The 26,419-nt window shown below is 52.6% G+C and overlaps 8 protein-coding genes across 8 annotated transcripts; 2 read left to right on the forward strand and 6 right to left on the reverse strand.

The window, feature by feature from the left end:
* Window positions 1-1,155: 1,155 nt before the first annotated feature.
* Window positions 1,156-2,349, forward strand: VTN31DRAFT_3173 (uncharacterized protein; the record flags this gene model as incomplete). The annotated part of the gene is made up of 1 exon (XM_069403423.1): window positions 1,156-2,349. The coding sequence occupies one exon, from the start codon at window positions 1,156-1,158 to the stop codon at window positions 2,347-2,349; it is 1,194 nt and encodes a 397-aa protein (XP_069262606.1).
* A 2,809-nt stretch (window positions 2,350-5,158) lies between these two features.
* On the reverse strand, window positions 5,159-5,583 carry VTN31DRAFT_3174 (uncharacterized protein; the record flags this gene model as incomplete). The annotated part of the gene is made up of 2 exons (XM_069403424.1): window positions 5,159-5,335; window positions 5,392-5,583. 2 exons carry the CDS (start codon window positions 5,581-5,583, stop codon window positions 5,159-5,161), a joined length of 369 nt encoding a protein of 122 aa, XP_069262607.1.
* A 26-nt stretch (window positions 5,584-5,609) lies between these two features.
* VTN31DRAFT_3175 (uncharacterized protein) lies at window positions 5,610-6,218 on the reverse strand (the record flags this gene model as incomplete). The annotated part of the gene is made up of 1 exon (XM_069403425.1): window positions 5,610-6,218. The coding sequence occupies one exon, from the start codon at window positions 6,216-6,218 to the stop codon at window positions 5,610-5,612; it is 609 nt and encodes a 202-aa protein (XP_069262608.1).
* Window positions 6,219-6,295: 77 nt separating this feature from the next.
* VTN31DRAFT_3176 (uncharacterized protein) lies at window positions 6,296-6,757 on the reverse strand (the record flags this gene model as incomplete). Its single annotated transcript, XM_069403426.1, has 3 exons — window positions 6,296-6,469; window positions 6,521-6,621; window positions 6,694-6,757. 3 exons carry the CDS (start codon window positions 6,755-6,757, stop codon window positions 6,296-6,298), a joined length of 339 nt encoding a protein of 112 aa, XP_069262609.1.
* A 741-nt stretch (window positions 6,758-7,498) lies between these two features.
* On the forward strand, window positions 7,499-9,158 carry VTN31DRAFT_3177 (uncharacterized protein; the record flags this gene model as incomplete). Its single annotated transcript, XM_069403427.1, has 4 exons — window positions 7,499-7,572; window positions 7,636-7,771; window positions 7,834-8,216; window positions 8,279-9,158. The coding sequence occupies 4 exons, from the start codon at window positions 7,499-7,501 to the stop codon at window positions 9,156-9,158; spliced, it is 1,473 nt and encodes a 490-aa protein (XP_069262610.1).
* Window positions 9,159-10,569: 1,411 nt separating this feature from the next.
* VTN31DRAFT_3178 (uncharacterized protein) lies at window positions 10,570-11,739 on the reverse strand (the record flags this gene model as incomplete). The annotated part of the gene is made up of 2 exons (XM_069403428.1): window positions 10,570-11,310; window positions 11,413-11,739. 2 exons carry the CDS (start codon window positions 11,737-11,739, stop codon window positions 10,570-10,572), a joined length of 1,068 nt encoding a protein of 355 aa, XP_069262611.1.
* Window positions 11,740-12,291: 552 nt separating this feature from the next.
* On the reverse strand, window positions 12,292-14,025 carry VTN31DRAFT_3179 (uncharacterized protein; the record flags this gene model as incomplete). Its single annotated transcript, XM_069403429.1, has 4 exons — window positions 12,292-13,000; window positions 13,049-13,179; window positions 13,245-13,656; window positions 13,715-14,025. 4 exons carry the CDS (start codon window positions 14,023-14,025, stop codon window positions 12,292-12,294), a joined length of 1,563 nt encoding a protein of 520 aa, XP_069262612.1.
* A 3,793-nt stretch (window positions 14,026-17,818) lies between these two features.
* Window positions 17,819-25,233, reverse strand: VTN31DRAFT_3180 (uncharacterized protein; the record flags this gene model as incomplete). The annotated part of the gene is made up of 5 exons (XM_069403431.1): window positions 17,819-18,211; window positions 18,314-21,853; window positions 21,908-22,771; window positions 22,827-25,042; window positions 25,107-25,233. The coding sequence occupies 5 exons, from the start codon at window positions 25,231-25,233 to the stop codon at window positions 17,819-17,821; spliced, it is 7,140 nt and encodes a 2,379-aa protein (XP_069262613.1).
* Between the last annotated feature and the right edge of the window lie 1,186 nt (window positions 25,234-26,419).

Consider the following 26,419-nt stretch of genomic DNA (forward strand, 5'->3'; position numbering starts at 1 on the left):
AATGTCTATGGTCCCACAGAAACGTCGATGGTGATCACCACAAAGGAGGTAGATCCGACAGGACGATCGGGCAACATCGGCGCCCCGTTCCCAACTGTGATGGCTTTCCTCCTCGATCCCGATGGAACCAGTCTGGTCCCTTACGGTTCTATCGGCGAGCTTTGTGTGGCAGGGCCCCAGGTGACGGCTGGCTACGTCAATCGCGAAGATCTGACCAGGGCTGCGTTCTTGGAGAACGTTCTCGGCACGTCGCGGCTGTACCGCACCGGTGATCTATGCAGGTGGCTTCCTGGTGGCGAGCTCGAATGTCTGGGCCGAAAGGATAATCAAGTCAAGATTCATGGGCATCGCATTGAGTTGGTTGAGATCGAGCAAGCAATCTTGAAGACGGGTCTCGTGCAGGACGCCGTCGTGCTGGCGATTTCTGTCAAGGGTAACAAGCAACTCGTTGCCTTCTGCATCTTCCAGCCAGGCGCCTGTGAGATCCTCCCTGCAGAGGACCATGAGCAAGTTGCACGAGAGCTTCTGTCCAGCCTCACAACTGTGGCCCACTACATGGTACCGAAGTACATCATTCCTGTTGGAAACTTCCCCAAAATGCCGTCGCGGAAAACCGACCGGAAGCTGCTTGCCAGATGGGTTGACCAGCTGGACGTCATGTCCTTGAGCCAGTATGCATTTGAAGGCAGCGGTGCTCGGGACGCGCTTGTGCCGGTTTCAACAGAGAAAGAGTCTCAACTGCAATACTTTTGGTCCCAAGTCCTTGGGTTGCCGCCCACAGACATTGGCAAGAATTCTCATTTTCTGTCTTTGGGCGGGGACTCGATTGCGGCGATCAGCATCACTAGCATGGCTCGCAAGGCTGGGTTTGCCCTCACAGTCAAGGACATTCTAACGAATCCTGTCTTGGAGCACCTAGCGGCGCTCATGCGTGTTGATGACCGACAGGATCCTGCTCCGGAGGCACCAACTTTTCAGACTCCTCCCAGTGTGGTCGATGCCGTCGAGAAGAGTGGAATTAGCATGGAGAATGATGTGGAATACGGTAAATATCACTTCTTCTCCCTGAAATGGTACCACCACTAACGGCTTCTAGTCTACCCATGTCCCCCGGGTCAAGTCCAATTCCTCGAAGAAGGGGACCGCCCAGAGCAGATGTGGGTGATGATGGCATGCCGACGGATGCCCAAGGAGATCAGATATGAGGACTGGATAGAACATACGACCCGGTTGGTCGAGATAAATGACATCCTGCGGACAACATGGATGCGTTCATCTGAGGCTGAGTGGGTGGGTGTCGTGCTTCGATCTTCGAAATTGGACATTCGAGTTATCCCATGCACGAACAGCGAAGAGCGATCAGCGATTGTGGAAGAGTTTTGGGAAGAGCGGTTTGTCTTTGGCAAGCCTTTTGTGAAATATGCCATCCTTCTGCATCCGGACAACACGTGGGAGCTTATCGTCAAGATGAATCACGCCGCCTATGATGGTACTCTCCTGCGGATATTCGACGACCATTTTGGTGCTATCGTTCAAGGAAGGCCTATTCCCGCCCATGGCGAGTTCAGAGACTTTGCGTATCACGTCCATCGCTCCAGCAAGGATCAATCTCTTCAGTTCTGGAAAGAGAAGCTCCACGGCAAGACCTACACCTGGCCAGATGCCCAGCACCCCAAAGTCACGGCGTCCATCCGCCGCGTGGTTCCCCGCAATCTCGAATCGGTGGCTCGCGCGCAGGGGGTGACGGTGTCGATTCTCTTCCAAGCCGCCTATCAATTGTGGCTAGCCCGCGCCAGCAACCGCAGCGACATCAGTTTCGACTATCTGCTGAGCGGCCGCAATGTTGACTCCGTTGACGTCGATCCGCAGACCATCAACGGGACGCTGGCCAACTTTCTTCCAGTGCGATGCACCATCTCGCCACAGCAGCCCCTTCGAGAGTATCTGGCCGCTACGCAGGACTTGTTCTGGGCTATTACAGAGAATGGAAATGTGGGTCTGCAGGAGATCTATGCCGCGGCTGGACTGTCTCCTCGTACGGCTCAGAACCACTGTCTCTTCCTGTACCAGCCGTTTGAGCCCAGTGCCAACGGCGCCAAGGAAGACGTCACTCGATGGCTTGTCATGGCCAAGTCGGAAGTCCGCATGTATCAGCCGTACGCGCTGGTCGTCGAAGTGGCCAAGGCTCTGAATAATGAACATCGTTTGACAGTCATGTATGATCCCAACACATTCACCAGCGCCGATGCAGAGGGAATTGCGCACGAAATTGCCAGGCTGACCGATCTCCTGGCGAGTCATTCAGCGGATGAGATCTGTTTGGGGGGTCTGCTGGGTTCTTGTAAATAGTTGTCTTTATTGGGTTTGGAGTGGATGCTCCCATGTCCGGCCATCACATAGTCGGTAGAAAACGTTTCCTTGACTTCATCTGCTGCTGAATGTCAACCATAGTTAACATGTGGGCGGAACGACCACAGCACCCAGCCAGAAACCTGCCCATCTCAATGGAGCCAATGCTATCAAGTTCTAGGTCCGACTCGGCCGAGGACCCTGGGCACGGCTATGCATGGGAAAGGTGCTGATTCTGGCCGTGATCGAACTCGACAATGTTCTCGGGGGCAGACCCTTGCTTCTACGCATACAGTTCATGGGCGATCAAGATGGCCGGTCGTCGGACAGTCATACTAAGGCATGCGTGGAAAAGAGTAGATGTGAAAGCACATCGATCTTCCCGAGATTGGCAGGGGCAGAAACATCTTCTCATCGTGTGACAACTGACAGCACCCTCCGAGCAGACTTGTGTCAATGGGTCAAGAAGGCTCTAAGGCCTGCCTCCATCTGAACTCTGAATTGGGGTTGGCCGTCAGGGAGACGAAGGATGGACAAAGTGAAGCAAGAACGAATATTTGACAATAGAAACGACGACGAATAGTTCCCGGGATAGAAACCATTTCCAAAAAGCAACACGCAGGGCAGTGAAGCTCTTTTACCTTTGCGGATCAATATTTCGATGGGGTCCAAGGTGTATTTCTCGGAGCCTGTTGGACGCTTGCTGACTTTAGAGAAGCAGTACTGGCCGGAAGTTGCCAGTTTAGATGCCATGGAGATCGGCTGCAAGAGTCAGAGATGGATAATAGCTCGTAGCACTACTCGAAAAGGATGAACGGCAGAAAACATGAGAACGGATACTTGAGGTACATTGTATGGTCTCACCTTTCCACTTATAATAGACAGATGAACTCATGCCGACAAGCACCGGGCGTGAAGCCTTGAGGCACATGAATACGGAAACATTCCCTCTTTGCAAAGTAAGGAGCTGTATACATAGGTTAGTACTTCTCCTTTGCCGACATACATTCATCATTGAGCGGAACAGTCAGAAGGTGCCCACACGCCACAATATCAAGCGCCCATTGTTTTGACCGACAGACAAAGGCACATGGAACTTGATCAGGCTGGAGCTAAAGTACAAAACCCCGGCACAGGGAAGGGAAACAGGGGAGAATTAAAGGAACTGGATGAAGAGGTTGAAGGAGACTTGCACCGAGGAGTGAATTGGCCATTCACCTACCTAGTACATAACAATGCCCTGATGATCATGCCAGCAAGGACAGGGCACGGAGCACACCAAACGGAGTATGTCCTCCGTACGGAGTACTCCGTTCACGATCGACAGAGCGGAAGATCCACAAGAATGGAGGTGGACGAATAGTAGCGCCGGAAGGAGCCGAAGGACCAATCGGAAAAGGAAGAACTATACCTGAAAGCAATAGGGAAAGAGGAAAAGCATACAGGGCCAATGAGAAATCAGCAGAACACAGACACCCACAGTTCACCAAAACGGCGAATCCTAGGACGAGTTAGAAGCCAATGAGACAGCAGAAGTGCACAACAGACCCATGACTGACGAATCAGAATCTAGAAGACGAGTAGTTAAAGAGCCAATGGGAGATTTCGGAGAGGGAGCCAGCGACCCAGTACGGGGTGCTATGTACTCCGTACTGTACGAAGTAGGTACCCCGTACGAGTACCCCGTATTTACTACTCGTAATACGCGTCCGGAGTATGAGAGATGAGATGATCTGATTCTGACTGATGATGATGATTACGGAGTATTCTGATGTGACCTGTCTCTAGGTACGTAGTACCTGTACCTAGTTACCCATTAGGTAAGTAGGTATGTGTTGGATAGGGATGGTAGCTGTAATTTGTAATGACATGTCATTTCATTGCGCGAAATGAACAGAAATGACAAAATGACGCCAAGAATGACACACGTTAATAACAGAACTATGTATCATATTGTATCGCTGTAACTATAAATCACGTGAATGACAACTTACGGACTCTCCGAAACCTGAACAAGTCGACTCTTGCTGCCTCCCAAACTCGCAATGTATCTACACTTGTTAGTCATCATAAAGCACCAGGTTTACAAGGCGGACATTGATAAAAACAGGCCCGCTCCGTTAGCTGATAGTACTAGACAGCGAGCCATTCCGGACTCCAACTGAAAGGATTTTCCTCGACAACTGATGATTGATGATCGAGAATGATATGTGCTGTATGTATAAAGTACACCGAAAGTACACTGATTAAAATAAAATACACCAATTATGATGTGATATTCAACACCACATGGAAGTCCTGCCGCTCCCTTCTGCAGATCACTCATCAGAGTGGCCGGCCAAAGTCTTCTCAAAGGAAGTACCTCCCATGACTGTCTCCACCCGAAGCTTCCGCTCCATGTATTCATCTTCTTCTTCGAGCATCAGTTCTTCAGCCTCATTCTCCAAGTTCTTGATTCTCAATCTCCTTCACACAGTCCAGGGCCCTGGCATTCATGGCTATGTAAACCAATTTGTTGGCCCTGGCCGGTTCTAGGCGATTTCGGAGCTTATTGTGCTGAAATTTCAGAGAAACTCCGCTCCGAAGCAACAGAGTTTGCCACTGTGTGATGCAAAAAAGGATCGCGAGCTCTGCAAGTTCAGGAGCCACACTGGACTGAACACTCCAAAACAAAAGTGAGTCATCCTCAAAATTCCAGCAAGGCGCGTTAAAGAAGCCCTTATCCTTGCGCCGGTAATCGTAAAATTGCTGTAGCGCAGCCCTTCCAGCATACTCAATGATCGCCGTCTGAACATAAACCTCGTGCTTCCTAAGGCTGAAACGGAGGGTTTCTGGTTGTAGATAGAACGCCAAGAGGTGAAGGTTGCTCAGTTGACGCTCTGCGCCATGAAGGTCCCTCGAGGTAACCCAGGATATCTTCCTCGAAGCACGTTGATTTTGCTTTCTCTTTGAGGTTTGCATGGAGATCAAGCCATCGCTTTGTCACCTGTTGAAGCGTAAGTACCCACAATGGTATAAATGCTCCGGAGAAGAGGATCTAACCTTCATCACACTGGAGTTTTGGCTCTCCGACATCCTCAGCGGTTCGTCAATGATGGCTAGGAGCTTAGCCAATTCTTCTAACTTATTCCAAAATCGCATATCTCGCAAAATATCCCTTGTAATTGAGCTCTCCATCGTTTCCCTTGCCCAGTCACGCGCCGCCTCTTGCGTTCTCAAGAGGGACTTCACCATCCGATATGACGAACCCCAGCGAGTTATTACCGACCCGACAGGGCGTAATGCTTCCCGTAGTGAGACTCTTGATATTTCCGGAGGAAAGCATACTGTTTTGGCGAGTGCCTGAAGTAATCGACGACTTTCGCCGCTGGCTCGAAGACCTCTTTAATCGACTTGAGGTCAAGGATGTCTTTCAGGACTAGCTGTATTCCATGCGAGTCGCAATGAATCGTGAATGCATGTCCGACTCGGGAGTCCTGTTTGAGAATTGACCAAACTTTCTTCATAGTGCTGCAGGTATCAGTGGCAAAGGAGTTTATGCAGCTCCAGTCGAATTCAGATGGCATCAACTGTTCAAGTTTACCGAGTAGAGTCGATGCTATCTTCTCGGCATCGAAGGAGCCTGCTGGAATCTCCTCGGACGTTAGATAATATGATTGACCCAATTCTGCCAGCGAGATGTTCAGGGTCCGCTTGTTGTCAATAGTTGTACTTTCATCGAAAATCACATTTAGATAACGGATCCGTCGAATCTTCTCGTGAACGCGGCTTTGGACCTCGTTGTAACAAGAGTCGAGCAACGTTGTAGATATAGTATGGCGACTCGGAATTTTGAACGACGGATTCAAGCCTTTTAGGAGCCTCTTCATGTATGGATCACTGAATATGGTGAAAGGTCTGCCCCCGACAAAGACTGCAAGGGCCAAAATCCGTTGTATCTCCAAATTCATTGTGGCCGAATCAAGCGAGAATGCGTGATGTGCTTGCATCGAGTGTGTCTGCGACTGAATTTTTGATTGGGACGACAGATAAACACGGCATTTCTGAAGATGCTTTTTCTGCCGTGTGCTGTGTTGCGAGAATGTGTGCTTGCAATGTTTACATTGCACTTTCGGCCGTTCTATCGACAGTCAGGCGGATCAAAGAATATCGTAAATCCAAGAAAACGTACTCTTTTTGTGTTTGGGGATTTTGGCAATTCCATGAATGCAAGACTAACTTCAACGTTTGAGGAGTTGCTAGGACCAGAGCCAATGCCACCCATTGTGACAACTGCCCGATGCTAGAAGTTAGCGATCTGTGAGACTGCGCAACTGTAGTTACGGAGTCCTCCATATCACTTACCGAGAAGCTGGGGTTCGTTAGCACTTTTCTCAAGAGCCGAGTTGCTCAGTGCAAGTAGAGCCATTGCGGAAGAGACCGCGCAGGTCGCACACAAAAAAAGAAGACAATCAGGGGCAAAAGAGCGGCGAGCGAAAAATCAGGGATGGGACGCCTGAAGGTGAACTCAATATTGAGGCAGTGAGCTCAGAGCTCGAGCCTATAGCTCAGAGCTCCGAACTCACTGCTCATTAAGCTCTGGCAAGCTACAAGTTTAGTAGCACTTAAATGATCTACGCAGATATCGCCAAATTGGGATGTGTATTGAGAATTATCGCTGGTAAGTATGAAGGGCCATAAGACTTATTAGTCATACGTTTTATCAAATATCATTGGTAGTATTCCGTCTTGGCATGCCTAGTTGTAATTTCGAATGACATGCTGTCATTTCACTGAAATGTCAGTCATTTGAAATGACACCAAATGACAGAAATTGACACCATGTTGGATGCAGTGCTTAGTCAGCACTTGCTTAAGGCTTGTCCAGCTCTTGTGCAGTCCACGGGGCTTTATCTCTTCGTTGTTCGTCTATTGCCTGAGGCACTGAGGCAAGTTCTCTGCATGTATCCAGGTCATTAGTCATCCATAAATTCATACATTCATTCGTCTAGTCCCACAGTATGTCATAACGTTAGACTCGCAATTTCCGATACTGTCCAGCCCAAAGACTCCGACAAGCATTTGCCCCTGCAATGTAAACAACGCAAGCCGTGAGCCCAAAGACCCTTTTTTCCCCAGAGGCGAAAGTTGACGGCTCCTTCAGATCATAATGACGAGTCTCTCCGTCCGCTGCTCTACGTCTAGATCGTCATCTCCAGGAAGGCCACAAACCCGTCATGTCTCGTATATCTTCACTCTTGGCTTCGATCCGACTTGGTAAGCGCCGCGCTGACACCGACAACATAGGACGAACCCGGACCGATCGCGAAACGAGGAACGGACGCACCATGTTGGGTTCGACATCGTAGGTTCCTTGCCTTTGGAACTTGTGATTCAGGTTGCACGGTACCTGGATTGCAGAGACATCGTTCGATGCCAGAGGGTGCGTATTTGCCCACTGCTTGACGTTCAAGTGACCAGTCCCACCCTGACAAGGCGACGTAGGTTTCCAAGCGATGGCGTATGATACTCACGTGCGATGCAATTACGGCACCCTTTTTGCGCGAAACGTTGAGATTTCTGGACCTGGATGCCAAGGACGGGAACGGAGCGATTGCCAACACGAAAAGCTATTTTCGATGGCGACATGGATTGCAGAATGGGCGGCCGGTGAAGAAGATCTATTTCCCCTGGCCGGGAGGTACTGCTCCTGTTTTCAACGAACAAATTCGGTACCACTCGCGCCGGCTATGCTACTGCATCGGCAGCGAGAAAGTGCACATGTGGAATCTCGAGACTGGAGAGAGATCGACTTGGCTCAGCGGAGAAGGTTGGATAAGGTCTTTCTCACTGTCTGACCGCTACCTCCTTCTGGATGAGCGAGATTAGTAAGTAAGGCTTCTGTTTGATCCTGTCCGCCGGCTAACATCGATACTCTAAACTTCAATAGCGAGAGACATAGCGTCATTATGACAGCATGGGATATACATACAGCACAGAAATTGGTACACCGGTTTCCTGATACTCCCAGCGTGTCTTGTCTCGTCAAGGACAAGGTAGTCATGGCGTTCGATCTGGAACAATTCCCCCCTGTTGTCTACGTTTGGGATCTGAGTTCAAATCTTGTTCGAAAAATCACCCTTGACGACTTCTCTAATGTCAGCTTGCTGCATCTGGACACGGATAGGGATGTGCTGGTGGTGTTCCAGGTCAACTGGAAGAAACATCCGCCCGAAGTGCAACAGACCAAATGGATGTGGAAGACCGGGGAGCTTTTTGAGAGAAAACAATTCTGCCTATCATTGACGGGGCGCCGCGTGGACGACGGAACAGTTTATCGGACGATGAGAAATTTCTGTGCCCCCCTTCACAATCACAAGACGGTAGTCGAGCACGACGCACTATTTCTTTTGATTGGTGGGATCGAAATCGCACTGCACCTCATGTACGACCACGTCATTGACGAACTGAGCGCCCAATCAATCGAATTCCCCCGCTCCGCCTGCATAGATGTCCAAACACCTGCCACTCTAACCCCCAATATTGTCTATTACTGGGCAAGAAATGTCAGTCGGCCCTTCATCTACGACGTTGCCAACGGCACACCAACCGTGGCCCCCTATGACATAGACGACGACGCCCCAGAATTAGTGCCCCCATGGATCAAAGCTGCACCTGGAGACAGTTTATTTCAAGTTAAGCTCTTTGGCGACAAGGAGGTTCTTGGACTGGCCGCTCCCACCAGCCTCGCCGGTTTTGAGCTCTGGTTTTTCAATCCAAACTTTGTTCCTGACCTCAATCAGAGCAAATATATAGTGGCAGAGGATTGAAGTATTAGAATAGCTCAATGAGTTTGCTCTTGAGAGTAAGCGTCAACCACTCGTGCGTACTCGTATTCGAGCTTTCCGCCACTCTTCGGCCTCTTTGTGATCAGGAAATGTATTTCAATTGGTACTTGCAGCGTCTTGGATGAATGATATGGATGTTTCGATGGTATATACTGGAATGTCGCCAAACAGTCCGGTGAGTTCCCGCTTTCAGTTACCAACATAGTTTGTTGAATAATTGCAGGTTATGTAGCATGCCGTAGGTATCAGAGGAGATGGATGCTAACGGTAAGACTAATAATGTCAATTCTGCCTAAGTCTACTTTCCCATCATGTGGGTGAGAGTGACCTTAATTGATGTACATCATTAGACAAACGAAATGCAAGAGATAAAGGAATGACACACAACAGAGTGAGAAAGGTACTCACAGAGTGGCTGCGATTCATCAGATAATCAACATAGTTTGTCCGAGAGCACAGACACACTTGCTGGTCCGAAGCTTCGAATCAATCGGATCAAATCCAAGCGCAGATGATGGATCATACGGGGCCACTGATCTAGAGAAAGTCAGTGTGACTCGCAGTTCTGGACCACGTCGGCCCAAGGTCCCAGACGAGCATCTCCCCTGAATCGAAGAAACAGCGCGATTCGCGATCCTAACAGAAAGACAGCTTCCCCTGGGGCGAACGTTGACAGCTCCTTGGATTCACAGCGATGAAGTCCCTCGGCCAACTGTTCTACGTCTGAGGCATCGTCAGAAAGAGCAAACGCCGACGTGTTTCGTCTGTCTCACTTCACTCTGGGCAGGACATCACTAAGCGGAACACGATACAGTAGGCCTGCTACATAGTGCTAACACTCTGAGTCCTGACATCGTACGGGCCCTGACCGATCGCGAAAGGAGGATCGGAGATGTTCAGGTACAAAGCTCCCAACGCCGGCCATGCATACCGATTCCCAGACACCCTATTCCCTGCTCTAACATTCTTTTTATTTCTTACGAGATCCATCACGATATTGCGATTTTCTAGGACTTGAGGCTGTCAATAGGTGTATGTGCTGGAACAGTGTATTACAGTATTTAGGCCCATGGATCGAGTTAGATTTTCCAGGCCCCTCTTTGCCCTAATAACGTTTGACAGTGTTGGGATTCTACCTACGACCTCAGCTCGCTGCCAACGAAGAATAAGTACTCAGTACTCAAAGTAGATCGTCTTCATCGATTATCATTCTCAATCAGCAAAGTAAAAGTACGACGGTAAAAAATTACTATGTAGCAAGTTCAACAAGACACGACGCTACTTACATCAGAAGAATCATGACATTGAGGTTATCTAAACTCTAACACCAAACCAATCAACAAAACGCTCAAAAAGCAGTCACGCCAGAACCACCATGAACTTTGGGAAAAATTTACAGAGTCGGCTTATCAAGCCGATTTCCATCCTGATCAAAGAAAATCTTCTTCTCCGTGATCATCGCCTCCTGCAAAGCACAGCCGATGCGAACGGCCTGAACGGAACTCTCCAGCGGAATTGGTACGGGGGTATCATCGAGGCAGGCGGCGGTGAAGTCGTTCGCCTCGGTGAGGAACGCCGGCTCGAAGCGGTCGTAGTAATGCTGCGGGATCTCGCGACGGATCCCCGACGAGTCATGGATGTTGACCGCGTTCATGGCGGGCGCAATGTTGACGGTGAGCTTGCCGGCGGTGCCGACAATCTCGGTGGTGTCCTCCTGACCCGAGGCCATCATGCGCGACGCGTAAAAGTAGGCAATTTGCCCGCTGTGGAACTCAACGATGCCCACGGCATTATCGCGATCACGGAACTTGCGCAGGTCGGGCTGGATGGCGGTGATCCCCATCGCCGCGATGGATTTGACCTTGGCCTCGCTGCCCAGGAACCACAGCGCCAGGTCAATGTCGTGGATCGCGCAGTCGACAAAGATTCCGCCCGAGAACTGCGCGTACGCGACAAAGAACCCCGTCGGGTCCAGCTTGTCGCACGTTTGGCTGCGGATCACGCTGGGCCGCCCAATCAGCCCTTCCTTCATCTTTTGGTAGGCATCCCGGTACGAGGCGTCGAAGCGTCGGCTGAAGCCGCACATAACCTTGAGGTGTGGTTTCTTCTTTGCTGCCTCAAGGACGGATTCACACTGTTCGTTGTTTTATTATAGTTTTACACCATGATTAGTACCACTCATCCTATTCGTGGCTTTTTATTTCTCGAAAAAAGGGGGAAAAAGGGATAGACGTACAACTTCCACACTAGTCGACAGCGGCTTCTCACACAACACATGCTTATCCTTCTCAATGGCCTTGATCGACTGCTCCGCATGCACGGCCGTCGCCGACGCGATCAGTACGGCCTCCAAACCCGGATGGTTCAGCATGTCGTCGTAGTTCTTGTACACCGTCACCCCGAGGGGTTCCAGCCGCTCCCGCGCCCACTGCAGCTCATTCTCATCCGGTGAACTCACGGCCACCAGATCCGCCCGCGGAACCCGCTCCGCGATGTTGAGGGCGTGGCGTTTGCCCATCCGCCCGAGCCCGGCGACACCAACTTGCAACTTTCTGACAGCCATGGCTTTTATTCCCACCGTCGAGGAAGAAACAGTTGACCGACGTCTTAACCCGGGTCTAGAACTAGTAGAATCGAGCCTTTGGTTCTTTAAGAATGCTCTGATGCCTTTAGAGAGTGTGTGACTACGCTCGTTGACCCGAAAATTCGCTGTCCTGGAGGGGTGACTGTACGGAGTACGTCCTGGAGGGGTTTAATTTTTTTTTTTTTTTTTTTTTTATTTTCGCCCCTTCCTTTTATCTTTTATCTTTATCAGTGCAGGCGGTCACCGGAAGTCGAAATTTGAAGCTATCGTCGCCATGCCGAGCTCTCATCGTCGGCTCCAGATCCTTCTCCACCCTTCCATCCGAGGCTCGGAAAGAACCTTCTTGGATTATGTAAGCGAGGCCGTTTCTGCCTGATAGGTAAGGCATCAATCCAGGTCTTTGCAATGGCCATCATCATGAACGTCTTCTTTCACAACTTGAACTCAGTAAACGGACAGTTACAATGGGGTTAGTCAATTAGTCAATAGGAAAAACTATGGACTCACGTAATGGCGGATAAGTCAATGGACTTAAGACGCCCTTCGCCTCCGCCTTGCGGCCGTGTCCGCCATGTCCACAAACCCCTCCCCCCGCAACCATGCCAGACTCTTTCTCAAGGTAGGTCCCCGTATGGCCTGCGGGGAGCCATCTAGGATCGCACCCATTACTGCCCACGACAAGACCAGCACCGCCAAATCTCCTCCCTTGGAGCCCCGCCAGAGACCTCGCTTGACACCGGTCGCCCATGCCGACTGGATTGCAGTCCGGAAGATGTACAAGAACAGCCCCCGAGCCTTACCGACAAACGCAAAGGGCAACCCGCCCAGAAATCCGCCAAGGAAGAAGCGCTTGGTCGGAAGCGTCGATCGCGGCAGCCAGCTGTTTAGGAGGCAAATGCTGCCCCAGAGGCTGCCCAGCGATGCCGAGAGGATTCCAGTGAGGGTTACAATACGCTTAGCGACCTGGCTCATGGTGCCTATCGGGTTCGCTGAGAATGCCTTGTACCTCAGCGCGGATAGCGCAACCATTGCAAGCGTAATGGTTCGAGCCAGTAGCGGAATTGATGTCAGTAGATGGTGAATGAATGCCTTGCCGCAGCTGGGAGTGCTTGGGTGCAGCAGGGCACAGGACAACGAGCCAATCCCAGGATGTGCCGACGACGTCACTACCGAGATTGACAGAACCCGTCGAGGGAGGGTGTCTGGCTTGTTCGGATGCAAAATTGGAGAGATGAATAGCCTAGTTAGGTCAGCGAAGGTGCCTGACCACCCAAACAATCCCACGTACGGCCATCGGAGATCAGCAATCGACCCGAGAGAGTCGATGATCTCAGTTTTTGGTGGCCAGTAAAGCGTGAACCCGTCCGGCCTATCGAGCACATAGGTAGGAGAGTACTTTAGGAGAAGATCTCCGATCCACTGTCCACGAGTCAGCGATCACAACTCCCAAAATCCTGGAAGAAGTCAATATAGAGGATACAAACCTTTGGTATAGTCTCTCGGTCAAAAATAAATGCATGGAACAACTGCGCGCACGAGACAGGCATAAGCAGCCAGCTGCCAAACCACCGGGGCTTCCACCACAACAAGCCCTTCAGATCTGCGACATTGTATAGACTCTCCAAACTATATATAGCAAAGTACGTCGCAATGATCGCACGTAGGCGACTCAGAGGGCAGATCCCCAGCGCCAACGCAGCGAGACTGGCCCCAACGGCCGCAGCATACCGCGACGTCAATGCCCATGAGACCCGCGGGTTCCGATCGCGGAACGGCTTTGCATCATCAGTCAGGAGACTAGCGCGCAGTCGGATGAAGAAGCGCCGCAGGATTCGATGCAAAAAGAGCGCTAGAGAAAAGGACAAAGCAACGCGCAGGTTTGCCGCTCGACCCCGGCTTCTCTTACAATCAGTAAATACAGTCTACAGAATGGATAGCAGCTCTCAACACATACCCGGTCCTGGACACCTTCCGGATCTTACGTATCACATAGTCATACAAGCTCAAGCCGCCGCTTGTGAGCAAAAATACCCGCAAGGCGGCCCGAAGCGCCGCGATGTTATACTTATGTTCCTTGGAATGGACGATCGCCTCGTAGCGGGATGGACTCGGAGCATGGCGGCGGATTGGGGCACACCGTTTGATGACGTGGTCATGCAGGAGTTTGTACTCCCTCGCACTGAGCGTCAGACGCAGAGCGTTGCGGAGGGCGGGATGCACGTCGGGATCAGATGGTTCATTCGACCTGGACTGAGCGGCAGCCATGGTGATGGCAGGACGAGAGACGAGCAAGGAGAGATCAGACTTCGCATTCGATGTTGGAGACATTGAGGAGAAGAGGGCGCCCGGCTCGTGTCTAGGCCTAACCGATTTGAGTTTAGTGTACGACTGAGCTGACTTCACGTTTTCGAACAACCTCGGCTTTTACCCCACAGTCTTATCTCTTGATTAGATAAGACTGATAAGCCAATCCCGTGACAATGTGACACTCCATGAGACAGCAGAGACAATAATAATTAATGGGTAGGGATACTTGTCCTCCTTGCTCCTAATCTTTTGTCTAACCATGGTATCATTGCATAACCCCCAAAAATGCCATATGTACTACAGAAAAGAGATTATGTAAAAAAAAAAAAGGAAAAAGGAGACAAAGACTCAAAACATTAACTCATCACTCCGAATACCCCCAGCGAGGAGCGTTGATGATGATGCCCATCAGGCAACCCGAAATGAGACCGGCAACGGGCAGGGTGACGAACCAACCCATGTAGATCCAGGCCACCATGCGCCAGTTGATCGCCCGCAGTGTGCCAGAGCAGGCGCCGACACCGACAGTGGCGCCAGTGATGCACTGCGTGGTGGACACGGGGATGGCGTATTGAGACGCCAACACGACGGTGATGGACGCACCAAGTTCCATGGAGAAACCACGGCTGGGCGAGTGCAGCGTCAGGCGGTTACCCAGCTGACGGATCATGTGATAACCAAAAGTCCACAAGCCAATGCCTGGGATGAGGTCAGCAAGATGTCTCTGGGAAAGAAAAGCCGAGAGAGGTCAACTTACTGATTGCAGCACCGCCAAAGACGAGAACCCAGATGGGGACATCTCCCTTGTCGCCGGTTGTGCCGGTCTTCCAGACGGTATAGATGGTGGTCAGAGGACCGATGGCGTTAGCAACGTCGTTGGAGCCGTGGGCAAACGAGGCAGTGGACGCAGTCAAAACTTGCAGCAGGGAGTACAGGTGCTCCGTCTTGTTGTCGTATTGCTTGACCTGACGGTGGATCTTGCCGACGTTCGGAGCCAGGAAGCTGGCGAACTTGGAGCTCGACTGTTCAGCCACCACGTCCCGCATGACACCCTGAAGGAAGAGCCACTTGAGGGTGCGCCACCAGTTCTTGGGCTTGTACCAGGGACCATTGTCCTCCTCCTTCACGGTCTCCTCGCCGCTATTGGCGCGGGCGGCGGGCACCTTGGTCTCCTCGTCATTGGCAGAGCTCTGGCTGCTATCGGCCGCGAATGTTCCATCTGGGTTGTCCTTGGTGGTATGGCCGCGGTAGTAGTTCTGCACCACCTCCACACCTTCCGGCTTCTCCGGAACCGGTCCGCGGAACCAAAGCGCGGGACCCAGGATGAGCTGCCACTGGGACAGCGTCCAATCCTCCAGTTTGATTTTGCGGTAGAGATAGGGGTACAAGAACAGGAAGTAGAGCACGACCACACAGCCGGCAACGCCGAAGATGCAGCCGGCAGTCTGTCCGGCAGTCCAATCATCGACGTCCAGGGTGGGAGCTGCAACAATCTCGTCAGCCAAAGTGGTGCACTGAGCGGTGCGGATAGGGATGTGGAAAAACTAACCGCCCTTCCAGACGATGACCATGGTCAAAATACCAGCCGTCACGGCAAAGTAGACCGGCACCAACAGGAGACCATTCCGAACCGAGTTTTTCCGCTCGAGGACAAGGTACTTGGTGAGCAAGAAAATGACGGAAGCGAAGCCACCGGCGATACCCGGGGCGATGAACCAAGCCGAAATGATAGCAGCCACACCTTTGGCGTTGTTCCAACCCCATTGGATCTCGGATGCGCCGGCGGCGGCGATGGTGGAGCCAATGATGGCACCAACAATGGAGTGACTTGCAGAGTCAGCGCATGAACCTGACCCCGCTGGGGGGAGATTCAAAAAGACTTACGTTGTCGAGACGGGCATACCCATTCTCGTGGCGAATGTCAACCAGGTAGCCGAGCCGACCAGGGCGCACACCATGGCCAGCATGAGGACAGCCGGGTCGCTCTCGTACACGCTGACATCGACGATCTTGCCCTTGATTGTCTCGGCAACACGGGCGCTAAACATGACCATGAGCGATTGACTGGCAGTCGACCCAGGAAGCCAAAACCTACCCGACCAGCACGGCACCGAGGAATTCCATGACCGTGGCAATGCACATGGCTTGCCAGAGGGTCAATGACCGAGACGACACGGACGTGGCGAAGGAGTTGGCCACATCGTTGGCTCCGATGTTCCAGGCATCGAGGAAGGCGAGGATCAAGCCAAAGGCAAAGAGGTAGTCGTACTGATGGAGCACCATGGTGGGTGGTGGGTGCAGCAAAGCGCCTGCAACGCAGATGGAGGAAAGGAGGAGAGGGAAAGGAAGAGGATGGTCAAGGCCCGAGTCTGCAGGACAGAATGAGAGAGAAACAAATGCCGGGACCCTGGACAGGCCCGGATCTTATATACGGCCCTGCACGAGAGCCGATGGAGGAGGGGGGGTGGTGGTGGCGGCGGGCCGCGAGTGAGGGTTGGTAAGTCGATGCGTCCCGTTCAGATCTGCAGCAGGATTCCTATTGATCGCCCACGTGGGTTTACGACCAGGGAAAGCTCTGCAAGCGCGGGAAGCAGAAAAAATCGAACGAGAACACGAGGAGCAGAACAAGAAACAACGTGAACTCAAAGATCTTTTACTTAAGTTTTTTTTTTTTTTATGGTTTTCTGGTGGGCGGAATTAACGTGAAAAAAGCATACGTACACATCCACCGTCTCAGAGAAGGCGGATTTCCCTGGGTGAGCTGACTCTGACCCAGGCTTGAGAGGATTCAATTCGTCCAGAGCAAGTGAATGCGGGCTGGATCGAAGGGTCCATCTTCCGCACTAATTCTCTCTCTTTTCTTTACATGAGATAATGTTTTCGATCAGAAAAATGTCAATGATGAAGGCAAAAACCGATCGGGTGGTTGAAATTGTCCTCTCCCGACCAATCAGATCCCCCGAATCGAACATGTGCTCGCGGAGAGGCTCTTCAGTTGATCGCTGCCGGTCGGGGGCCCGAGCCAATGACGGCGTCTTGGCAGGGCCCATTGCCAAGACTCCATATCCGCGGCACAGACCACTTTCCTCTTGCGGAAGTTAGGGTAATTTTCTGTATTTCAGGGAAGGAGCGCACATGCCTGCACCTGCCAGAGCCATTGGCTGCATAATATGAGGCACGTGGAAGGGCAGCGCATGAGCTATGAGGGAAGGCCGCTGGAGCCGCCAGAATCAATGAGGCGAAACTGAACTGAACTCACTTGCCTGTCACTGACAATTCCTTCCAGAACCACACCACCACTCATCGTCGTCCATCGGTGATGAAGAGGCGACATGAATGTTGTTTCACTACGACATCAACGCTACATCGCCGTTGCAGTGTTGGAGTGCCCGGCTACCACCCATGTGATGTGGCGAAACGAGCAACTCGGGTCGAGATCGTGCTGGGCAAGGAATTCATGTCATTCAGATAGACGAGTACATACATACAGAGACGGCATCAGACATGGGATCGTGATTACAGTAAGTACTTTTTAGATTAGATCTGTTATCTCAAATGCCGAGTCAGAAAGGTATCATTCGAGTGATTCGACAATCCAGACGCCTGGAACCAATCTAAAACGACACGGTCAAAGCGTAAATGTAAGAAAAAACAAGGCTCGTAAAACCCAACCACCATACTCCGTACAGAACGAACAAACAAAAACCATAAAAACTCATCAAGGAACAGAATAATATAATATACCCATGTATCACCAAAAACTACACCATCCAATCCAATGCTGGCAGATATTCTCCACACTCGTCGCCTGCGCCAGCAGCTTATCCACCTGGTCGCTGACATTCAGCTCCTCGGTGGGCTTGAAGTCGCGCCCCGTCAGCTTCTCCTTGACCCGTGCGAGCACCTGCAGGGCCCGTGCATTCTGCGCTTCTCGCGCTTCCGTCGTCGCGCTCGGCCGCACGTCCAGCGTCCCGCCTTCTAGAATCGACGGGCGCCGCGGCCGCGTGAAGTTGCTCGGCTGGATGCCTCGCTCCAGGTTGATGTCCTCGGCAATCGACTGCCGGCGATCGACGGTCGAGAACGACGTCCGGTCCGGAGATTCCCGCGTGCCCAGCCGCCAATTGATCAAGGGATCATGCACAAACTAGTGTTTCAACAGAGAACCCTCGCGTTAGTCTTTGATCATCCCACACACACAAGTCCACAATCTGTCAGGGCCATCCCCAATGTGGATTCAGGGACTTACCGCTTCCAGCACGGCCATCAGGGAATCCTTGTTCTCCCGAATGACTCGCATCACCGCCTCACACGTGATCCGGTAGCTGCCCTCGATGTTGCTGACCTCCATCGCGAATGTCAGCATCCGGGTCAGCCGGAACGGCACCCGCTCGGGGTATTTCTCGCGGTGCATTGCGACCTCGAAGCAGTCGCCAAAGTCGATGTGCACCACCTTGCCCGTCACCCGATCGAGCAGCAGGTTCGACGGGTGGCGGTCGCCCAACCCGAGAATGTACCCGACCATCGACATCACGCCCAGCGACCGCGTGTAGTTCGTCCGCCGCTCCAGCCATGCCTCCGAGCTCTTGCTCTTCAGCCACAGCACCCGATACAGGTCCTTGCCCGTCGTGTTGTCCATCGCGTAGCCGAACACCTCGACCTTCTGCATCAGCGTCAGGTTCTCGTAGTCCGGCGCCATCTGCAGCATGATCCGGTGCTCGATGTTCAGCAGGATCCGACGGCTCTCGCGGTACTCCTTGATCAGCGCATGCAGCGTATCGCTGTTCGACACCCAGCCCAGCAAGCCCGAGTTCTGCGACAACGGGATCGCCGGGAACCGCTGCACCGACAGATGCCGCTTGAAGCACTCGCTGTCGTTGTCGAGCAGGGTGTTGACCAGCCCAAACAGTTGCATCACTCGTTCATCCTGCCGGATGTCCTCGTGGCCCTTGAGCGCGTACATGTACGAGTTGCCATCGCTGCCCTTGAGCGTCATCCGCCGCGGTCGCTTCTTGGTTTGGAGGACGTGGAGGATCGGGTCGAAGCTCAGGATGCGAATGACCGGTTTGCCCGGCTGGTACGTGCCCGGAACGGCCAGGTCGAGGTTGGTCGCGTCCTTCAACTTCGGCGACACGTACTTGAGATCCAGCGTAGACAGCTGCGGTAGCTGCCGGTTGATTTTCCGGAACACCGTGTAGTACAAATCCCAAGCTTGATTCAGATCTCCAACCTCCTCCGTCTCACGGTAGAGCTGGCAGTAGTGTCTTGCCTCCGCCAGGTCGCGACCAAACGCCTGTGCGAAAGAGATCTCCCGCAACGTCTCCGCCCCCCTGTCAAGGAGTTCATGCAGAGGCTCCAGCGTAGCAAACATGCCTTCCACATTGTGATCGCCAAAGTACAACCGCGAGGCTTCCTCCAGGCCCTCGTGCCACAGCTCGTGCCAGAGGACGGCCACTCGAATCAGTTCGTGGCTGACCGTGTCGGCCTGCTCGACGAGCTTGGCACTGTGTTGCCTCATGCTCTCCATGATATTCGACGCCGTCTGAGACCGCCGAGTCACGTTGGATTTCATCGCAACCGTCAACGGATACACCAGCGCCTGCGGATGCGCCTTGCCAACCTCGGCAAGCAGGCGATGCACGGAATTGCGCACCTTGGTGCTCGGCTGGTTGATGCGGGCGATCAGCTGCGGCGTCACGGAGAGCCAGGTGTCAATGTTGACGGAGGAGAAGCCCTCGTTGACAACGCTGTTGACTTCCTCCGCGCTGCCGTGCGTGAACCACAGCGTAAGGAGCCGCAGCGTGTCCTGCAGTGACGACGAGGGTGACAACGAGATGGACCGGAAGAATCCACGGATGGCCGGGATGACATGCTCGTTGACGATGTGGCTCGGCACATACGACCCGTCTCGACCCTGCTGTGTCGCCAGTGTGGTAACCACTTCAAAGTTTGCCAGAGCCCAGGCATGCCATGCCTTGTAGGACTCGCGGTTGTACTGAGTGGCAGCCGAGTACGCGTTGAGGACTTCGCGCACGTGATCCGGTCTCCAATCCCCTCGCTGGAGGGCGGTCTGCCATTCTCCCTGCTTCAAGAAACTCTTAGCAAGAAGCTTCCGCAACTTGGCCGGATCGCCGATCCGGTTCCGAAGGTGGATGAGCTCGGGATTGCTGGACTCGGGTATTCCGACCCCGTTGGCGCCGCCATGGTCGACGTGGTTCGCAAGGATGGCATTGTACCGAGCCAAGCCTTCCGCCAATGACGATGTGAACTCCTTCAGCTGCTGCAGCGCTTCTTCCTGATGACCTTGGGCCCAAGTAAACTTGAACCGCGCGTATCTGACTTCCGGCGGGGTCCAGGGCTCGCCGTTGGCGTCCCGAATCTCGTTCTCCAGAGACGCAAGAGTACGCTCGGCCATGCCCATCCGGTTGGATTTGCGGCAGAGATTGGCGAACTTGATCAGCATGTCGACGTTCTCTTGCGACGAGGTGACCAATTGCCGCACTTTGAACATTCTCTGCCATACTTCCACGTTTTGCTGGCAGCCGAGCAGTCTCTTGTTCCATGTCTCGCGCATTGCTTGCTGCTTGTCCGGGTCCCCGACGCTCTGCTTGAACGTGATGATCTCTTCCAGTTCCGCAAGCATCTGCACACGCACCACCACGTCATAGGCGCGGTTATAGGACTCGCCGAGCAGCGCAGACAGCTCGGTGTCCAGGCCATTGCGTGCCTTTTCGATATACATGGCGGCCTCGTCAAACTGATTCCGATGGATCGCGAGAATTGCTCCGAAGAACGACCGATCTGGAGAATTCTCCTTCATGACGCTCAAATAGGAATCCATCAGCTCCCACTGGCCGCGTCCCCAAGCAGCGGCAGCCGCAAGAGGCGCAATGGCCTTTCTGTGTTCGAGCGACGCGTGGTTCCACTTCTCCTGGGCCAGATCCGACAGCACTTTCCATTCGCCCAGGGCGTGCAGGCACCGCATTTTACCCATGGTGACGCTGAATGAGTCCGGTTCAAGTTTCTCACGCCGTTTGTAGGCAGCGAGGGCTTCCTCCCAGCGCTGAAGTTTCTCGAACCACGTCTCCTTCAGCTCGACATCACGATAGGCTTGGGCCTTTCTGAGGATACCAATGGCGGCATCGGACTGCTGCAGCTGATTGTTGATGGTGATCAGCGCTTCGATGGCGCCGGAATTCTGGTCCTGCTCGAATTCAAGCTCCTTGTAATGAAGGGCCTTGGCGAATGCATGACATTTCGCGGCATACCGGCCAAGGGTCCGGATGTCGATCGGCAGGGCCTTGTCGTCGTGCTCCATGAACTCCGCCAGGTTGAGCAGTATCTGCAGGATCTCCGGAGGAATGTTTGGAGACGTCAGGGCCTTCTCAATCGACCGCACAAGCTCCTCTTGGTATTGATTGTACAGTTCCGTCCAGCAGGAGACAAATGCGGCATTGAACAAGTCCTTGGCCAAGGGCTGATAAATCCCAGCCAAGCTCGCACAGGCTCTCAGCGCGGCCGAGGGGGATTCTTTCAGAAGCTCGACGCTGAATCGGCGCATCCATTCCTGCCAATCTTCACGGGTAGACTTTTGCGAAGCGTCCCAGGCGTTTTTCAGGTGCTCTTGATTAACAAGCATCTTCTGCCCGAGTTCCCCGTAATACGTTTCCTCCGTATAACTGCGGTAGTTCTCCTCCGGGTTGAGGTCCTGCGGAAGCGACTCGCCTTTCTGGAGCTTAGAGACTAGGGTCTGGAACGTAGGGTGGAAGAATTGTCGCTGCTTTAGAATCTGAAGACATGTCAGCTTGTTCGCTTCGCCAAACAGCAAGGGAAAGGGATGGACCTTCGTGATGAGGGGAATGTAATGGTTAAAGTCTTGCCCTACTTGGAAGATAAGGGCGCAGATACAATCCATGGCAGCCTGGCGAAGAGTCCGGTCGTTGCCCGCAACGACGCGCGACAGTGAATGGATCATCAGGGAAGAGAAATCGGAGACATTGACCTGGCGAGACAGCTTCGCCAAAGTTTCAATGGCAGATTTGCGAATGGACACGGGATTCTGAGTCTTATCGAAGAGTCTAACGATGGAAGGTATGATGAGGTGCATGTATTCCTCCCCACTGGACCCGAAAACAAGAAACGTGTGGAGAATCCTCTCGGACGGCTGTCGTCCAGACGTCATGTCCTTTTCCAAGGTGTCGAGCATGAGTGGAATCAGACCGGCCAGGGATTTTTTGAATTCACCCTCCAGTGCCTTTGATATCGCTTCTACCAGCGAGAGGATGGTTCCCTGCACTGCATACGAGGCATCCCAGAATTCTCGGATGACATTGATGATATCAGGCAGGAACGCGCGAATGTGTTGTCGGACAATGTTGACCAGCACAGCGAGCTGGTTAAAGTAGGACTCCAGCCGGCTGACGGGAGAATTGCGGATGACGGACAAGAACGCCGGGATGATCTGGCCCAAGAAGGGGACGCATTTTAGTCCTAGCGTCTTGAAAATTGTCACGATCGCATCGATAACTGCGGAGTGGTACTGCGACAGGGAACTCTCGCGAAGGATGTTCTGCAGCAAGGTATTGATCACCACGGTGGGATAGTACTCATCGTTGGAGGGTGTCAAGCCCTGCATGATGAGTGAAACGTCGGAGACCTGTTGAACTTCATTGACGTGATGTACATCGGGAGAGGTCTCGCTGATTTGCTAGTAAACTGTGAGTCAAGAGCACGCCGAGCCAGTGTTGATATGTCGAGCTTACCTGATACTTGTATGGGTCCAAGGCCCCGAGAGTTCCCAGCACCTTGACCGTTTCCTTCCGCAAGGGACCGGCCTGCTCCGTCCTGATGATATTGATCAGGACACCAAGGAGATGAGGATAGTCCAAGTATGGCTCAATAACGTAGCCAGCATTGCTAGCAAGTTGGCCGAGCGTCCGCAGAGCTGCCTCCCTTTTAGCGTGAGACGACAAGTCTTGCAAGGCGTCTAGAATGATGGGCATCAATTGAGGCAGATACTGCTTCATCTCCGACCCGCCCACAGTGGCAATTTCGCCGATCGCTTTGAGAGTGGTTGCCGCAACACTCGCGTTGGCGTCAGTCGTCTTCGGCAACAGGGAGTTTACCATTGGGTCCACGTATGATCTGATCAGCTTCGTTGCGTTGGAAACGAAAAGGCTGATGAGTTGGGCATTCTCCTCCTTTTGACGAGCAGTATTTGCAAATCCCAGACCAGTCAAGAGGTTCACGAGTAGCTTCCTCAGAGGCGGGAAGACATACGCCGGATTGACGCTGGAAAGGCGTCCGATGATGCTGATGGCAGCCTCACGGACGGCAAACACTTCATCGTTGACGGCCAGGAACAGACACCGGATATTCTCCGGTTTGGCGAGATGCCGGTCAAATTTGCGATCGAGCGACCACAGAACCGTGCGCCGTATCTCGGGATCAGGATCGCCGACGCCCACCGTCAAGAGCTTGTCAATCACCTCACTGACGACCTGGATCGAATGGCTGCTGGTCTGGTTGATGATAGGATCGTGCACGAAGAGCTGACAGCAAGTCAATGCGGACGCTTTCCGAATCTCCGGATTATCACTCTCGACATATCTGATTGCAACATCCCGCACAAATTCATTCAGGATGTGCCCGGAGAAATCGAAGCTCCCCAAGGTGTGCAAAGCCAAAACGATTTCGGCATCAGACCGCATCTCTTGTGGCGTCAAATCCTTGGCAAAGGAAGGGAAAGGTGGTAGTCGGTTCTCAGGACATCCCAGCGGGCGGAAAGGCGTGCCGCAGAGGATGATGCTGAGCATATCAAGCAGTTTCTCCTGGATTGTGGGCTTGATAGGCGGAATGTAGTGGGCCATGTCGACCAAAGCCTGAGTGAGGGACTCGCTCAACCCGCAGGCGAATATCGGGTCGAGGAGCACCTCCATGTACTTGCTCAGGGTCTGACCGGCAGCCATCGAAAGCATACTGATACATTCAAACATCGGCCCTTCATTGACGGCCGATCGATTCCTTGCTTTCAAGGCCAAACCTTCACGGATGTACATGATAATCGCATCCAGGTACTGCACGATAGCAACCCCCACAGCGTTCGCAATCTTTCCAATGGCTATGAACGCCGGGTTCCGTTCCTTTTCGCGTTTTAATTGAGCCTGGAGATAGACCATGAACCTGTGCAGATAGTTGTTCGTAAAGTCCACAGGGGCGTACGATGCCAAGATGGGGATGGTAAGAACAACCTGGGTTCGGATCTTGGGATCCCGATGGTCCTTTAGGCGCAAGACGATTTCGCACGCATTTCGGTAGTGCTCATTCATGAACATGGCGCCCTTCAGAAGGAGCTCCTTTAAGATGAGAAGTGACCCGTGGATAGAGTCTACAGAACCTGACTTCAACCCCTGCAGCGATTCTTCATAGATCCAGGCAAACCATTGTCGCCGAACGGCATAATCACGAGCGGCGATGATCTCGAAACATTCACTGACTGCCTCGGCGGCGGTTTCCCGGATCAAGACCTTCGGATCCCGCAGAGCAATCCAGATCAGCTCAAAGATTTGTGGAACGAACCCGTATAGTAGCGTCGGCGAACCCTTAGCCAGCTCTCGAATGACCAACACCGCCGCGAAGCGTCGACTCTCCTGCCTCTCCGACTGTAGCCATTCCAACGCCGACTGGATCTCACTTTCCACCAGCTCCGCCGTCAAGGCCCCGCCTGGTTTGGCGAGGCGGCCCAGCGACCGGGCCGCAAATATCAACACCGCATTATCGTTGCTCCGGAGTGCGCTGCGCAGGTAACTGGCAAAGCGGGTTGTCTTCTGGGCAGCGTCGACGCCGTCGAAATCGATGAGCCGATCGAGTGCGAGCAGGCCGCCAATCTTCTCGTTGGCATCGCTTCCCGTCACAACCAACTGCGCGATACGCTGGCTAACCGCGTTGTAGAATTCTGCGAATCGTTCGGGAGACCAGTCTGATCATCCGACGCATAAAAGTGAGAATAAGCTCAGCGAGAGTATCGTGCCATCAGAACTCACCCCTCGAGACCGTGACAACGTTGTCGTAGAGCTCAAACGAGGCTCGCACCCGAGTTTCCTCGTTCTTCGACTTGAGCTCATTGAAGAGTCGCTGGACCGTGTCGGTGACCGGACTTTGTTGCGCCATCTTGGATGACGATGGCCCGGATACGCATTTGACGCGGCCTTGTTCAATAGATACGCTTCTCAAAGACCGACTGACATGGCACCGTTGTACCTGTCAATGCGACCACAAGCTGCAGTCCGGGGTCCAGGGGGGTGTCGGTGTTGGCCGAGTCCATGGCCGCAGGGGACCTGGTTGCAGTCCGATAACACGCTAATATATAATAGGAATGTCGTATTACATGACTACCTATTAAGGTATGGTTCGCTGGACAACTGACCTGACGAGACTCCTCAGTCTGGATGTTCCTTTGACGATGGACAACTTACATTCGTCGACTGCCAGCGTGGGCAGTGAGTAGCGGCAAATTTACGAGTCGAGAAAAAGGTGCGATGCTTTGGCTAACTGATGAGGTAGATGAGCAGGGTATCGATCACTGCTTAGGGTTTTTTTTTTTTTTTGATGCGGTCGATCGATTGATCCGATCAGTGTGCCGCAGCGATTCAAAACTTCGTGGTATGCCGACCGCATCGAAGCGCATCCAGCCGACGGCAGCCAACAGGGTGGTCCATCAGTCAGCATTGATACAATGACCTCCCTCGCAGTGTCCCAGGGGGCATAGTACTCTAAGAAAGAGATTCTTCAAGTCAAATATCCATCGTTTGGTTGCCATTCTCACGGAATATCTATCTAAGCTTTTTCCTCAAAAAAAAAAAAAAAAAAAAAAAAAAAAAAAAGAAAAAAACATCACGTTGGACCAGGTGTTGCTGTCCTCAGCATCCCGTCATTCTGGCCTATTCTGCTGTCATGGGGAATTGTTGATCTTGATCAAACAGATACAGACATTGTTGGCACTTCAACCGTGACGAAGCTTGCTGCGGTGATAGCGAGGGTCTCCATGACCATGAGGCCAAGTCAAGGCAGTACTTAATTGTGAGGCAGAATTTTGGCATTTCTCGGGGCGACGTTCATCTGATCAACTGCAATCGGCTTTGATGGCGGTGATATTGAAACCTAACTTCTGTTGTGTCTTGCCTCGACGAAATAATAACGACTTATACAAGGTCATCGAATACTACTAGGCTACCGGACAGCTACCCGAGGAAGACTCTACCTCTCGCCAACTGCTACTTCTTCCACAAGACTGGCCGTCATGGCTTCTGCAACTAATAAAATTGGATCGCATGCCCGCGTTGCAGTATGTTTCAAT

This window comes from Thermomyces dupontii (assembly GCF_041956625.1).
Source record: "Thermomyces dupontii strain NRRL 2155 unplaced genomic scaffold VTN31scaffold_2, whole genome shotgun sequence".
In the NCBI taxonomy this organism is placed as follows: Eukaryota; Fungi; Ascomycota; class Eurotiomycetes; order Eurotiales; family Trichocomaceae; genus Thermomyces; species Thermomyces dupontii.